This window comes from Liolophura sinensis, chromosome 1 (assembly GCF_032854445.1).
Source record: "Liolophura sinensis isolate JHLJ2023 chromosome 1, CUHK_Ljap_v2, whole genome shotgun sequence".
In the NCBI taxonomy this organism is placed as follows: Eukaryota; Metazoa; Mollusca; class Polyplacophora; order Chitonida; family Chitonidae; genus Liolophura; species Liolophura sinensis.
In genome coordinates, this window is record NC_088295.1 from 91,792,554 (window position 1) to 91,809,756 (window position 17,203).

The following is a 17,203-nucleotide window of genomic DNA, read 5'->3' on the forward strand; positions in this document are numbered from 1 at the left end:
GGGCCGCCCTATTATATATGATACTATGTTTTTACAAACAAATGTGGCTATTATTACAGTTGCCGACATGAGGGAAAACTCTCCTCAAAATTGCCGCTCTGTGACACTTTCATCCTAGATGAAAGCGCGTGTCCTTGCCAGCTCGCGGGGGTGCCGGATGAGGTCATTACTCCCAAATATGGAGCTTGGGCTTCTTGCCCCGCCCTACATAAGTACCCATTTTAAAAGTCAAGGGGGTAGGCGTAACATCGATGGATTGGCGGTATAGGGCCTACGGGTATAAGACCTACATATATCTGAGCCTCTACCAAATGATTTACCTTAGTATTGATTACTGCCCCTGTGTTGGTGTGGACCTCAGAACGGACTGTATAGCCATATAGCATAGACTACCAAGGTACATTGAATGTAGCCTATATTGTCTAGGCCCTATGTACAGGCCTAGGCTATATATGCAAACCATCAATGGAATGAAGATATCTTATATTCCTAACACTGATACTACTCAGTTTCTGATTATATTTTGTGTTAAATACAAGCACATTTGCGGCAGCATATATTAATAATATTAGTGTTAATATAATTTTACGTTGTCGTAAAACCTCACAAGAAACTTTTGCTGTAAACGTAGTGCGTGCCTTATGTAAGGGAAGTAAGTGACAGTAAATACAACGTAATGTGTCCAACAGGGGGCGCTGCCTGACAGGTAAACAAACCTGTCACACCCATCTTGGTGTTTGTGTGGGAAGTTGCTAAATTTGGACGGTAAAGTCACGTTTTGGTCGTCTTTTGATCGATTTGTCAATGGGTTCGTGTTTCCATGTCTGAATATTGTGAAACACTGACCATATACCCGACATTTCCCGTCGAAAGATTGCGCTGACGAGGTAGTGTTTTGATGGCACTGCCACTACTGGTAGTGGTATAGTCGACGGCTCACCCCCAGGTTTAAGGCTTGGGAGCGCTTGTAGTTGTACATTTTGTGCTGAGAGACCAGATTGGACCACTGGTAGATGAGCGGCTGTGGTTTGAGGAAGGTCTATATTTTCTACACTATATTTTTCTAGACCTTCTATAGTAATATATTGCCAGACGGACACCAGTTCAGAAAATCTGTCAGTTTCTCCGTGAAGACTGTAGTACAGTATCAGAGTTGTCAGTACAACTGTGTACGGATATAAATTCACACTTACAGGTGAGCTTATTGGAAAGAAACAATGCCAATGACAATAAATGAATAAAACTGACGAGATTAAATTTGAGTCAAAGAAAAAGTGAAAAGTAATAAAAAAAATAATTACATCGAAAATAGTCCTAGGCTTATAGGGCCTTTATGCCCTGTTTCCTCCCACCATAAGGCTGGCCACATGTTGTTTGTTAAGGTGAAATGTTGTTGACTACAGCATAAAACACCAATCAAATAAATGAATAAAGATATAACTTTTTCTTCATTTATATCGCTTCAAAAATTGTTTTAATTGATAGCTGTCACCAGGTATTGATAACTTTATTCACCTTTTCTAGGCCTGCTAATGTTTTCTACATCGTTTTTTTCTCCAAATTTAAAATACAGTTTTTTAATTTAAGCTATAATAGTAGCTTAGGTCTATGGACAAGATTATGGTAAATTTAAGAAACATTTAATTTTCCTTCAGTTGATATTTGGTAGATGTAGCTTGCGAGCCTCTAAACTGTATACAATGTCTTAACAATTAATATAGGGATTTCAGTTCGATGAAAGAAAGTAATGACCTCATTGAATGAAGAGAAGAATGCAGTCACTCTGCTTCATGAGTTATAATGATTCTACATGCATATACCCATTGGGTGTTTAATGCATGGCTTATCTATTTTGCAGAAAATCACAATGAAGTTTATGACTGTGAAAGAAAGGGAAGAAGCTTTAATCTTCAATGTTCAGGGGGAAGGAAGACTTGTGGTCGGTCCTCAGCGGGTAAATCATTGCAATGCACACATAGAAGCTGTAGATGACATAAGTGAATACTTAAAAGTTTGAAAATTGGATGGTGTTCAGTGATAGGTCATATCATACTAGCACCTGGCAGCTGTCCTTGTTCCTTGTGATTTTTTCCTACATTCCGAAAATAACAATAAATTTCTTCGCCTTTGAATAGTATCGATGAGACAGATGGGTTGGGGCTGTCGGGTCTCGCAAACTAAAGCAAGTAAAAGATGTAATTTTACGTTAGGTGCCAAGGGCACTGTCAACTCAACAGACAGATGTGTTTTCAGTCTTTTATCTATGTTAATTAGCAAGAACCATTACCTCTACAGCCCACCCCCCCCCCCCCCCCCCCCCCACCATTTTAGTCGCTATTTGCGTGAACTTGCGTGACCCCTAATATGCCGATTGGGCTCATTCTATCAGTACAGGAAGGCATTCATTCTTTCCTTTATTATTCTTCAACAGGAAAGTATGTAGCAGTTAGGGAGGATTAAGTACATCATTAAAACTTCGTATTTTGATCACAGGTTGTAAAATTAGGAAATGATTTGTTATTTTGTGGATTGTTGTGTTGTAGGTCTTTTTGTTCAGAGAGAGGTTAGAGCAGCTGAAGCTGGTGTGCGCAAGCCAGTATCAATACCTGGTGATGAAGGACAGGTTTGGGATGGTCACCCACAAGAGAGGGTAAGTCTGGCTGAGGATCATTTACTACACTGAGCGCCAGAAGGCTAAAAGTCACCAGTCCTAACCATTTTGACTTTCCAGCCCCTTTGTGAAGGATATTCTGCCTCAGGTGTTTGTGATTGGTATATAACCTTTACCATGAATTTAATCTATAGGTAACCCATAGGGTATCATTGACGTCATCTCCAGACTTGTTGTTTAAAGTAGTTCATTTCAAGGTACGTTAGGTGAAAGTGTTCATATATATATATATATATATATATATATATATATATGTATATATATATATATGTATATATATATATGTATGCATTTTGAATGATGGAATTTAGCAGTCAGTTTGCGTTAAGTGGCCAAAACCTGATGTGACGTCACTGTTCCCTATATGGTCAGAAAAAGGACACTATAGAATCCAAAGTTTCCAATGCTTCTTACTATGTTGAACAACTTCAGAAAAATATAAATGGAAATATTTCTTTGAACAGTGTTTAATGGTCTTTCACCAGACATGTACTGTAAATGCATTGGTATACTTCACACTTTTTGCCCCTAGAATCAAACTTCTGATCGAGGGTGTGTATTATACAGTAAAATAGACCTCAGGTGATTTATATCCCTCAAAATTGTCTGTTCATATCTCCCACGAACGTTCAGAAAATGTATCCAAAATTGTCTGTTCATATCTCCCACGAACGTTCAGAAAATGTGTCCAAAACTGTCTGTTCATATCTCCCACGAACGTTCAGAAAATGTGTCCAAAACTGTCTGTTCATATCTCCCACGAACGTTCTGAAAATGTATCCAAAACTGTCTGTTCATATCTCCCACGAACATTCAGAAAATGTGTCCAAAACTGTCTGTTCATATCTCGCACGAACGTTCAGAAAATGTATCCAAAATTCTCTGTTCATATCTCCCACGAACGTTCAGAAAATGTGTCCAAAATTGTCTGTTCATATCTCCCACGAAAATTCAGAAAATGTGTCCAAAATTGGCTGTTCATATCTCCCACGAACGTTCAGAAAATGTATCCAAAAACCAGAAGTAAATGTGGCGAAGGGGCGCTGTCAGCATCTACTCTTTAAAGTGTTCAAAATGAACAACAACAGAAATGAATTCATGATATATAACTGAGATTTTTCTTAAAGCTAAAGTGAAATTCTTTTAAAGAACGAATCAGCAGAGTTTTTATTTACAGCAAAATAGGGCCACATCTGAGCCACATGTAGGTCAATGTAGGTCATCTGACCATTTGTGTAAGCAAGTGGTTTTGGGCTGCACTCAAAATTTCTGATATTTCAGGTTGGTTAGCAGCGCAACGTCTGTTGTAAAACCTTCAAAGTCTGAGGCTTCGTCATTAAACATTTTTAAGTTTTGGTTGAGCAAGTTATTTTTAACAAAGAAGAAACTAACTTAGGAAACTTTTATAAGGATATGGGAAGCAAAACACTGATCAATGGGGCCCCCCATCTTGTATAACCAATCTACCAAACAGTACAGTCTCTTGCAGATTGGTACAACAGGTCTCATGAAAACTAAGGAAATTATCTAAATGTCACACAAACAGTACATGTATTTCAATGATACATATACAGGTAGGGCTTTATTCTGCAACACGTTAGGTATAAACACCGTGGGCTGAGCATGTGTGTTGGCTGGTGTCAAAATCAGCTGTTTATGATTCATCGTGGCAGGACAGTGAAGGTGTTTAGTCCATAAGCAGGCTATGATGATGAAATACACCAAGTGAATGATGGGGATGCGCCGTATACACAGGTACAGATGTTTTCAAGAGTACTTATAGCAAAGTTAACACTGAGAATTATACACGAATGCAAAGTATTCCCGGTGCATTTATGGTACTTTATATTACTGTTAAGGTTTTCTTTCCCTCTAAATGAATACATTCAGGTCATTAATACAGTACTGTAATCAGTGATAATTATTTCCCCCCATCACCATTGCTATTTTATACTGTTTTTTTATGCTTGTGGGCCAGCTGGCCTTATGCGAATAAAGATATACATGTATATATACATTCTTTTTTCAGGCCTTATGAAATGTTTTTATTATACCCTTTTTCATTTTCAGGCCATGTGAGGTATTTCACAATCTTTGGCTTGTTTTCCAGGCCTGGTGAGATGTTCCACAGTTCTATGGTTCATTTTCAGGGGATGGCAGATGTTTCATGCCTGAAAATAATCCTTCTGGATTATTTCCAGGCAAAAGCAAATGTTTCACAACCTTCTGGTTCATTTTCAGGCAATGTGAGCTGTTTTACAACCATCTGGTGTATTTTCAGACTATGTAGGATGTTTCACAGTCCTCTGATTTATTTTCAGGCCATATAAAATGTTTCATAACCCCTTTGGTTCATTTTTAGCTGATGGCAGATGTTTCACAGCCTTCTGGATTATTTTCAGGTGATGGCACATGTTTCACAATCCTCAGGCTCATTTCCAGGCAATGTGAGGTGTTTCAAAATCCTCTGTTTTATTTTCAGACCATGTGAGATGTTTTACAATCCTCTGGTTTATTTTCAGGCCATGTGAGATGTTTGACAATCCTCTGGTTTATTTTCAGGCCATGTGAGGTGTTTGACAATCCTTTGGTTTATTTTCAGGCCATGTGAGATGTTTCACTATCCTCTGGCTTATTTTCAGGCCATGTGACGGTGTTCCACAATCCTTTGGTTTATTTTCAGGTCATGTGAGATGTTTCACAATCCTCTGGTTTATTTTCAGGCCATGTGAGATGTTTCACAATCCTTTAGTTTATTTTCAGGCCATGTGAGATGTTTCACAATCCATTGGTTTATTTTCAGGCCATGTGAGATGTTTCACAATCTTCTGGTTTATTTTCAGGCCTGGTGAGATGTTTTACAATCCTCTGGCTTATTTTCAGGCCATGTGAGATGTTTCACAATCCCCAGGTTTATTTTCAGGCCATGTGAGATGTTTGACAATCCCCAGGTTTATTTTCAGGCCATGTGAGGTGTTTGACAATCCTTTGGTTTATTTTCAAGCCATGTGAGGTGTTTGACAATCCCCAGGTTTATTTTCAGGCCTAGTGAGATGTTTCATAATCCTCTGGTTTATTTTCAGGTCATGTGAGATGTTTCACAATCCTCTGGTTTATTTTCAGGCCATATGAGGTGTTCCACAATCCTTTGGTTTATTTTCAAGCCATGTGAGGTGTTTGACAATCCCCAGGTTTATTTTCAGGCCATGTGATATGTTTCACAATCCCCAGGTTTATTTTCAGGCCATATGAGGTGTTCCACAATCCTTTGGTTTATTTTCAAGCCATGTGAGGTGTTTGGCAATTCCAGGTTTATTTTCAGGCCTGGTGAGATGTTTCACAATCCTCTGGTTTATTTTCAGGCCATGTGAGATGTTTGACAATCCCCAGGTTTATTTTCAGGCCATGTGATATGTTTCACAATCCCCAGGTTCATTTTCAGGCCATGTGAGGTGTTTCACAATCCTTTGGTTTATTTTCAGGCCATGTGAGATGTTTTACAATCCTCTGGTTTATTTTCAGGCCTGGTGAGATGTTTCACAATCTTCTGGTTTATTTTCAGGCCATGTGAGATGTTTCACTATCCTCTGGTTTATTTTCAGGCCATGTGAGATGTTTTACAATCCTCTGGCTTATTTTTAGGCCTGGTGAGATGTTTGACAATCCTCTGGTTTATTTTCAGGCCATGTGAGATGTTTCACAATCCATTGGAACATGATTCTGTTTACGTTGAGAATGCAATCAAGATTGATGCTAACCACATGATCATTGTATACCATCGTGTGAAACAGTCAGTTGAGCGTTCAGTAATCCGGGGGCCTGCAATTTTCTTCCCGGAAGCTGAAGAGTGGTAAGTAAATCTGAAATGTGGCTTGTGACGTCAAATCGAAACATGCCAGAACTCTTGTGAAGGGTTAGATGACAAATGAGAATAACTAGGGTTTATGCCATCATAAGATATATGGTAAGATTAGATCATGAATGGTAAGACATGACGTCATCTGGTGGCTGGTGACAAGTGGCAATACCTGTCACCTCTGAAAGAATGATAACAAGTTTGTGACTGGAGGATGTGCAAGAAGTATAAGAGAAAACAAAGTTATGTGCAAGCTCTGCAGTTTTCATGTCCATCTGTCAAAGGCCTATAGTTCCACATGATGAACCAATATTTCTAATATTTGAAAGTATAAGGGAATGATTTCCTCTCTCACTTCTGTCACTGATAATGTTTGGTTACACTGGTTAAATTTCCTTTGTGACTTTTGAAGGTTCTTTGAGTGCCAAAACTAATATTTTATAACTTTTATAAATGGACTTTTAGGGGCAGATTTGTAGAGCAATTCCAATATTTCCTAAAGAAGATGATGAGTTGACAGTGTACCTTTGTGTCATGTGTCATGTTCATTGTACATGAAGGTTATGATTGCCCAGGGTATTAACATTGTTGAGGGGGGCTCTTCGTGGCCAAGGTGGTTAGTTTGCTAGTGACCCAAGAGCCTCTCAACAACGTGATCACTGTGAGTCCAGCCCACCTTTAGATGGTCATGCATTTCCCTAGAGCTCTGCTTGGTTTCCTCCCATGATAATGCTGGCGGCAGTTGTGTACCTGAAATGTTCTGAGAACAGCAATCAGGTAAATACATGAACAAATGAAATTCTGGAGTTTGGTAATGAACAACAATGAAATAAATGAAAAATGTTGAATATTGTAGGTTACACAAATTTGTGTGGCATGGCAGTGACCCCCAGGACAAAGCTCGAATGATCCCCTCCTCTCGGAAATTCACGCAGCTTGCAGCCATACCAGACCAGTTCTACTATAATGTAAGTTCACACAGCTCACAGCCTTACCAGACCAGTTCTACTACAGTGTAAGTTCACACAGCTTATGGCCATACCAGACCAGTTCTACTATAATGTAAGTTCACTCAGCTTATAGCCACACCAGACCAGTTCTGCTATAATGTAAGTTAACACAACTCACAACCATACCAGACCAGTTCTACCATCATGTAAGTTCACACAACTTCAAGCCATACCTAGCCAGTTCTACTATAATGTAAGTTCACATAGCTTACAGCCATACCAGACCAGTTCTACTATAATGTAAGTTCACACAGCTTATGGCCATACCAGACCAGTTCTACTATAATGTAAGTTCACACAGCTTACAGCCATACCAGACCAGCTCACTATAATGTAAGTTCACACAGCTAGTAGCCATACCAGACCAGTTCTACTATAATGTAAGTTCACACAGCTTATGGCCATACCAGACCAGTTCTACTATAATGTAAGTTCACACAACTCACAGCCACACCAGACCAGTTCTACTATAATATAAGTTCACACAGCTCACAGCCAAACCTGACCAGCAACTTAAAACACAGTTTGTGGTTGGATATTGTAAGGTATGAGTGATGGTGTTCACAAAGGTAGAACTGTATGTGGCTCGAGTACAGACAGAAACATTCATTATGAATGCACTACTGAAATTCTCCAAGCTATTTTCAATCTGTTGTGTTAATTTAATTGGGGGACAATTTATTAGTGGGCTCATCATTAGCTTTCTAAGTGTAACTAACAGATGGATGGAGACATCTCAGGAATATTGTCAGGAAGTGTGATTTGACTGACTTTGACATGAGACCAGTTGTTGGTATGACAAACGTGCGTAACACAGCTCTTGAGTGAATGAAGTAGTGAAGGTTAAGGACTGCTGAATGGGGACTTGTAACATAATAATTTCAAGAGGGTAAAATACAATGCTTATACTCAGTCAACACCGGGTTGATCTACGCTGAGGCCTGCAGACACAAACAATTTGAAACAATTTGAAACAATATATTACATTACATATGCTTGGAAAACATGGTAATTTGGATCGTGTAAACCACTTCTAACAAGATTCTGAAAACAACATATATATATATATATATATATATATATATATAGATAGATAGATAGATATACAGTGGCAAATTAAATCAACACAAAGTACTTAAACAGTGAAATAATAATGAAAGCAAGCGTGAATTTTGCCACCATAACTATGCCAACCAATGGAAGAGATAGGTAAGTGGGAGACGGCCCATTACCTACCCCTTTCTATCCCTCCAGAAGTTCATGATACACATGCTGAAAGTATAGAACAAGTGAGTGGGTGATGGCCCTTTCCCATCCCCTTCTCTTCTGCACATGAGCTCATGTGTACTATGATGGCATTCTCAAAATAAAGTATCATTTTCAGTATATAATCCCTTCAAGATATTGGTTCTAAAAACACTGAACTGAGTAAGAACACTGAATTTCTTTACTCAAAGGTTTCAGTTCTTGGGAAAGGCGTTTTTAGTTTAACAGCAGTAGTAGATCTTAAATTCACAGCAGAGTTTAATTCAGTTGAGAATAGAGCTGAACCATATGCTGGGAAACAGTCATTAAGGGATTTGTATACATTGATAACCTTGCAGTAGTCTACGAGTTGACAAATAGTAAGGCATTTTAACTTTTGGAAAAGAACTGTTTTTAGGGGTGTGTTTGTCCACATAAGTATTAATGTCTGTCAGCTTCCTGATGGAAGCATGGTTAGCCCATGGCGTTTGTTTTGTTCATTCCCAAAAACCTGAAAGCTGTATGGAAAAGTACATTAAGTATATATTATTTGGGACATTGTTGTGAAGGAGCAGTTTAAATAAGATCCAGAACATATATGTGTAGTAGTCTATGCTTTATGTAAGTGTTGTTGACTTAAAGTTGCTGCAGATTAGAATTGAGACCTACATTTATTTTTTATATATCAGTGAAATCCCACCATTTCCTTCATTGATAAAAATGATATCTTCACAAGTTAGATATCACTTTTGTTATTAAATTTTGCTATTACACTGCTGAAGACCAGCGCAATATATAGTTTGCCAAAATAAGAGGTAGAAATTCTTTGTGCTTTTAATTTATGGAAATACCTATATTGCATTAGCATTAAGCACTTTGTAGAATGTATAATTACTTACAGACAGTGTTTAAAACTGTACAAAGGTTTTTTGAGCAAGAGCATGAAAGAAATTGCAGAGCGTATGAATAGAATCAGAAATATGACGAAGATGGCACATTGCTTATTTTTTTCACGGATGCAACAGATAAACTGATATGCATGTATATACATGTAGAGAAAATGTTGGTATAAATAATAGATGGAATGTTGCACTGTGAAGGTTGAATACCATAAATATTGTTCTCTTGAAAGGTATTTTCAGGTATTTATATTTATGGTATTCAACCTTCAGTGTGCAATACCCTCTATGTATCATCCTTGTGGAACGGTTTGAAATCAGGAGAAAATGTATTAAGGATCAATCAGTAACACACAGTATGTCATTGCTTCTTTTCTATGATCGTTTCAGGTAAGAGATGTCAGAACAACAGATGACATCATCATTACTGTGAAACTGATGATATTTTATGGACTTCAGGATGTCATCACCATGGTAAGAATTGGTTTTTGTGGAAGTATGGTCACATTTTATTATAACTGAAAATCATCGTCATTAAAGTGGAATAGATTTCCCAGCATGCATTCATTACAGAATGAAGAAAAAATTGCGCTGTTGTACATTGATTTTAATATTTATAGTTTACTGAAATGAAATGTTTTGTGTGGAAGGCCTATGTTATAGTGTTCATTATGTAAACATGTTTACAAGGGACATCTTTTATGGAGTACTGCGTGACCACTTTTATTTACTTTGCTATTTCAGTTAGACACAACACATGATCCAGTCGCTGACATGATCAAGTAAGTGTGCAAAGGATCAAGTAAGTGTGCAAATGATCAAGTAAGTGTGCAAATGAAAACACATGCAGTTCCTCATTGATGGTAATTGTGATAGGGATGAAATTGATTCTAATACTGACATGTCTTATGAATGAATCAATACGTCTATTATTTCTTGAGTTAAATTTCCTTACTTTTGTCAGTACATAGTTTGCAGTTGTAGTGTATATAAACTGTGAAGTACAACTATGGTCTCCAGTAAAAAGAGAATGAAGGTGTTTAAAGTCAGTACATGTACATGTATACCTTTGCTCTTCAGTGCTGTTTGTGCTGATGTCATCGCCTATGTGGGCAGGCGCACGTAAGTAACAACAGTATTCTGTTTAGACACACATTTTTGCATGAATTATTTCACCCTTTTGGACATGTCGAAAGTATGTTGAGTTTGATTTACTTTAAATTTACAGGGAGAATACTGTTTATAGATGACTTGTAAGGGTATTAAGCTTCATGTTAAGCAAGTCAAGGCTGGATTTGACTTTACTCAAATTATATGGAGTTTACACCAGTGCAGTAAGTTATCTTATGAGATAAATCCAAGATGTAAGATGATCAGGTAACAATGTCCATGACAGGTACGCCCAGTTCCTGGAGCAGACGGATGAGCTGAGTAGACTGACCACCTTTCCTCAGCTAGTACAGCGGACTGAGCGTGTGGGGTTTAGTGTTCATAAGGTGGTCTATAGGGGCTACCATGCCACAGAGCAGCTCCAGGTAAAGCTTTTCTCAACTGTAGTATAGAGGACTGATCATTTAGGGTTGAGTGTTCATAAGGTGGTCTATAGGGGCTACCATGCCACAGAGCAGCTCCAGGTAAAGCTTTCCTCAACTGTAGTATAGAGGACTGATCATTTAGGGTTTAGTGTTCATAAGGTGGTCTATAGGGGCTACCATGCCACAGAGCAGCTCCAGGTAAAGCTTTTCTCAACTGTAGTATAGAGGACTGATCATTTAGGGTTTAGTGTTCATAAGGTGGTCTATAGGGGCTACCATGCCACAGAGCAGCTCCAGGTAAAGCTTTCCTCAACTGTAGTATAGAGGACTGATCATTTAGGGTTTAGTGTTCATAAGGTGGTCTATAGGGGCTACCATGCCACAGAGCAGCTCCAGGTAAAGCTTTCCTCAACTGTAGTATAGAGGACTGATCATTTAGGGTTTAGTGTTCATAAGGTGGTCTATAGGGGCTACCATGCCACAGAGCAGCTCCAGGTAAAGCTTTTCTCAACTGTAGTATAGAGGACTGATCATTTAGGGTTTAGTGTTCATAAGGTGGTCTATAGGGGCTACCATGCCACAGAGCAGCTCCAGGTAAAGCGTTCCTCAACTGTAGTATAGAGGACTGATCATTTAGGGTTTAGTGTTCATAAGGTGGTCTGTACGTGTTACCATGCCACAGAGCAGCTCCAGGTAAAGCTTTTCTCAACTGTAGTATAGAGGACTGATCATTTAGGGTTTAGTGTTCATAAGGTGGTTTATAGGGGCTACCATGCCACAGAGCAGCTCCAGGTAAAGCTTTCCTCAACTGTAGTATAGAGGACTGATCATTTAGGGTTGAGTGTTCATAAGGTGGTCTGTACGTGCTACCATGCCACAGAGCAACTCCAGGTAAAGCTTTCCTCAACTGTAGTATAGAGGACTGATCATTTAGGGTTTAGTGTTCATAAGGTGGTCTATACGTGCTACCATGCCATAGGTATTGCTATATCCGATCCTGAAGTTAGGATAGCTGCTTCTGGATTGTTTGCTTGCCCCTGTCAAGACAGGGCTCAATATTATACAAGACAGGACTGTTTGATTGTTATCAGTGTAGATAATTCATACACAGCTTATTTACGTTTGAATGTTAGAGGTGTACATGATTCATACACAGCCTATTTACCGTTGAATGCTAGAAGTGTACATGATTCATACACAGCCTATTTACCGTTGAATGCTAGAAGTGTACATGATTCATACACAGCCTATTTACCATTGAATGCTAGAAGTGTACATGATTCATACACAGCCTATTTACGTTTGAATGTTAGAAGCGTACATGATTCATACACAGCCTATTTACCGTTGAATGCTAGAAGTGTACATGATTCATACACAGCCTATTTACCGTTGAATGCTAGAAGTGTACATGATTCATACACAGCCTATTTACCGTTGAATGCTAGAAGTGTACATGATTCATACACAGCCTATTTACCGTTGAATGCTAGAAGTGTACATGATTCATACACAGCCTATTTACCTTTGAATGCTAGAAGTGTACATGATTCATACACAGCCTCTTTACTTTTGAATGCTAGAGGTGTACATGATTCATACACAGTCTATTTACCGTTGAATGCTAGAAGTGTACATGATTCATACACAGCCTATTTACCTTTGAATGCTAGAGGTGTACATGATTCATACACAGCCTATTTACCATTGAATGCTAGAAGTGTACATGATTCATACACAGCCTATTTACCGTCGAGTGCTAGAAGTGTACATGATTCATACACAGCCTATTTACCTTTGAATGCTAGAAGTGTACATGATTCATACACAGCCTATTTACCGTCGAGTGCTAGAAGTGTATGTGATTCATACACAGCCTATTTACCTTTGAATGCTAGAAGTGTACATGATTCATACACAGTCTATTTACCGTTGAATGCTAGAAGTGTACATGATTCATACACAGCCTATTTACCTTTGAATGCTAGAGGTGTACATGATTCATACACAGCCTATTTACCATTGAATGCTAGAAGTGTACATGATTCATACACAGCCTATTTACGTTTGAATGTTAGAAGCGTACATGATTCATACACAGCCTATTTACCGTTGAATGCTAGAAGTGTACATGATTCATACACATCCTATTTATGCTTGATTGTTATGAATACTTGGCTGGTTATAACCTTTGATTGTACATGTATATAAGACATAATTGTTTGATTGTTACACAAAACAAGACTGTTTAATTGTTTTTCAGGTCTTAACTGTTTGAATTTAACACAAAACATAACTTTTTGATTGTTACAGATGACAGGACTTTTTGGTTTTTACAAATAACAGGACTGTTAGGTTGTTACAGGTGTTAGGGCTGTTTGGTTGTTACACATGACACTACTGCTTGGTTGTAGTTTGAGACATTGCTGTTTGACTGTTTAACCAGGCAATGCAGACAGAGGCCATAGAAGCCAGAACTCGCCTTAGATTGGACGCAGAGATTGAAGGACAAAGACAGCAGTTGGTGGACTACAAACTGGAGAAGGAGCAAGCTCGCACAAAACTACGTGGGTTTTACTGGTTCCATTTTTTTTGTTTTTTTCTCATCCTCAGTTTCTGTGGTGAAAATTTGCACCACCTTTGAAACTGACAATCCTCGTGCTGTTCCCTCTGTGATATTAATTGTCTAAATACTGGTCTGTAACACAAACAAATTTGTATCAATAAACTGATTGACTGTATTGTGTCAGATTAAGCTGCACCCAGTCTCTGCATATCATTTGTGTTCGTGTATTCTTACATGTAGGTCAGAGCATGGAGGAGAGCAAGCAGAACCACAAGCAGAAGGTTGATGGGCTGAAGCAAGCCCATGAGCTGGGTATGAAACAGGAGGAGCACAAGTATCAGTTAGAAATTGAGGACAAATGGGTTAGAGCACGACTGGGTAAGTTAAACGGTAGGACATGAACACTACTCACCTCCAGGCTGGGGGAATTTTACATTAGTCCAGTAGTAGAATTGTAGATGGGAAATCCAGAGATTGCTGGTTCAAATCGACAGCTGGTGGAATTTTATTTATTTATTGATTTGATAAGATTTCTGAAGAATTTTCCCCAGCTCGTATTAGCCTGTTCAGACATGGCCCTGTGATCAGATTTAGTAGCTTGCGTAGCACACTCTGGTGTATTGGTGGACTTGCGAGTGATGGAAAGTCACAATGATGTGTATGAGACTTTATCCTGCAATGGACAACATCGGTCGCGTGGGGGTATGTGTGTATTCTTGCATCAAGCAGCCAACATCATGTCTTCTGAGTAGGTTATCTCCCTTGGTTTGTTTGTGAAAATAATGGTCACATCACTGAAGCAGTTTGCCAAATCATTGGTCTTAGCACTTAATCCTTTTGTAGGATAAATTTGTTACATGGTCACAAAGTGATAGGATACAGAAATATATGGTGTCAGTAATTCTCATATCATGCTCAGGCAGCATGAGGGCTACTGACACCATATCTTTCCGTATCCTACCACATCTACTCCATGGTTTGCTTTATGTCTGGAGCAGTGCCAACATGTATGTTCACATTTTTCTTGAGGACTGTTTCACAGCCACACATCAGTGTTAGCGCCTGATAAAATTTTTTTTTTTTTTGTGCAGATCTCCAGGCTGGGGAGCAGAAGGATGCTGAAGAACACCTGAGAGAGCTTCATCACTTAGGCGTGGACATGACAAAATATATGTTGAGCCAGCAGGCAGCACCTGTCAACGAGGAGGTTCAGTTCGTGGGGCTGGACAGAAAGGGGAGCTAACTGGCCACAATTACTTACATTCTACATGTACCTGTAGTACTGATTACATGAAATACTTAAATTGTCAGATTTGTACGTCGATAACAGAGCTATAACAATAAACCGTTGTGGATGTCAGAGAGCTAACAAAGGGAGATAACTGTCGTGGAATAAATGCAAATGATCATTAGATATTAGCACGAGATCGTTGGATATTACCTCGTGAACATTGGATATTATTTTGTGAGCGTGACTTTGCATTCCTTGGGAGCGTGATCGTTGTGCATCATGTTTTGCAGGATATCATGTGACCGCCTCTCAACCAGAGGAAACAAAGAGTATCCCTACGAGGTGTAATAAAATGACTTCATGTACAGTTCCTGGTGATTAAATGTAATGTGTACACATTGTACATTTTTGTAAAAGCGATCTATTTAGACATGTATACATGTTTGATATTCTTTCAAAGTGGAAGTGACTGACCTGTGAACAATAACAAATATTTTCTCTATCTGTTTTCAGTATGCATTTTAATGATAGTTTGTACACATTTTGTATGTACATGTAGTGTATACATTTTTGATAACTGTTTCCTCATCTTATACATGAAGGAAGTTGGCAGTTACTCCTGTAAATCCATGTGGAATTGTGATATAAAACAGCCGTCCATTGACTGGGACTGTAACCATCGAGTGTTAGTAACCCGCAGATCAAAAACCTCTGCAGATTTACACAAGATATATGTCATTCTAGGCATAATGTTATGTAATTATCTTTGGTGAACAATTTTTTATTCTTGTGTGTACATTAAGTGGTTGGTTTTAAAACCCCACACTGTAAATATTCTGATTGGCAATCAATATAATCTTGACTATCACATGAACAGATAAACCGTACATGTATTATTTATGGTCTACCACAAACTGAATGAGGTTTGACAGTGTCAGATTTAATAAACTAATACAAAAGTTTTTGAAGCCACAGTGTCAGATATTATTTATGTTATAGATCTTACTGCAAAGTTCTTCAGCATTTATTCTCAGATTCGTGTTGGTATATTTTTGGAGTTGTGTACAGTCTGTTCCTATGTGGCACTATTCTTTCGTAGTGTGAATGTTGTTGCCAGGCAGTGCATGGCCTCTTGTAAGAATCCAATGAGCTTGTTTACAGAGATGTTCAATGAAATTTTTAAATCATGGCATAGGCACTGTTTTTAACTGTTCTACGTATACACATTTATTTTTGATAAAACACTCTCTGAAGAAATGATGTTGGAGTTGTTTATTTCCATGGCTATTGTTTTATTCCTCAGACCCACAATGACTCCACTGATGTCAGGGCTTTGCAAGGCCACTAGCATTACACGGGAGCTGGGTGCTAATTTTCACTCAACAACCTATCCTGTAACCTAGCGGTGGCATGCTTACTACATTAAATGTCTGTTTTCATTGAAATGTTGCTGCTTTATTGGCCATGAAAAGCAGCTGCATCCACAAACTTCAAAGGCCACTAACCGCAACTAATTAATTAGACTAAGTGCTACTTTGACGACAGCTGCTCTGTTGTGGCGAATGTAGTGGCGCACATCCTGAAATGCGACTGTCGCTTATTTACACACAGTGGTGATTAGGTGTATTGTTAAGGTAGTAACCCACTGCCTTTCACCATGTTCACCAAGTACCTGACAGGTCTCCTGCCGACTTTCAGCGTCCTGGATGCAGACCTTAGCTACATGTACTGGTTATCATATAACTGGTGAAAACTATTATTTTCCACTCTTACCTGTTTCCTCCCATGGTAATGCTGGCTACCATCATATAAGTGAAATATTCTGGAGTATTTCGTAAAACATCAATGAAATAAAATGACCCAATAAATAAAAACCATTGTTTTACATCACAACGGTATTTGTACAAAGAAATGTAAAAAAAATGTTTTTGAGCTAAGTTGTACATGTACACTATAAATGCTTTCCGAAGCACATGTGTCTCATTTTTTGTTTTACTTTTTTATCCCATTTCAGATCATTTATTTACAATCTTGAATTCTGCAAGGTTTTTGAAGTAACAACTCTTGCAGTAAAATGCAAACTCCAATGTAAAATGAGAAGAATCGCATAGATTTTCTCATGAAGTTTGCTTTTCATATGAGAATGTCATTTATTGTTCTGCAGCTTTGATAAAGAAATGAAGAACAAAC

The 17,203-nt window shown here is 38.4% G+C and overlaps 1 protein-coding gene across 1 annotated transcript; it reads left to right on the forward strand.

Moving 5' to 3' along the window:
* The first annotated feature begins 769 nt into the window (after positions 1-769).
* LOC135481727 (uncharacterized) lies at positions 770-16,232 on the forward strand. Its single transcript, XM_064761394.1, has 12 exons — positions 770-1,195; positions 1,859-1,954; positions 2,544-2,650; positions 6,354-6,521; positions 7,384-7,495; positions 10,072-10,155; positions 10,426-10,463; positions 10,762-10,803; positions 11,078-11,216; positions 13,663-13,783; positions 14,023-14,160; positions 14,874-16,232. Exons 2-12 carry the CDS (start codon positions 1,868-1,870, stop codon positions 15,023-15,025), a joined length of 1,188 nt encoding a protein of 395 aa, XP_064617464.1. The 5' UTR covers positions 770-1,195; positions 1,859-1,867; the 3' UTR covers positions 15,026-16,232.
* The last annotated feature ends 971 nt before the right edge of the window (positions 16,233-17,203 follow it).

What these genes read in the sequence shown, in the direction of transcription:
- LOC135481727 (XM_064761394.1), top strand. Translation starts at nt 1,868, where the DNA reads ATGAAGTTTATGACTGTGAAAGAAAGGGAAGAAGCTTTAATCTTCAAT. An exon ending in GCCTATGTGGGCAGGCGCAC is followed by an intron (nt 10,804 to 11,077) that starts GTAAGTAACAAC and finishes TGTCCATGACAG; the next exon opens with GTACGCCCAGTTCCTGGAGC. An exon ending in ATGCCACAGAGCAGCTCCAG is followed by an intron (nt 11,217 to 13,662) that starts GTAAAGCTTTTC and finishes CTGTTTAACCAG; the next exon opens with GCAATGCAGACAGAGGCCAT.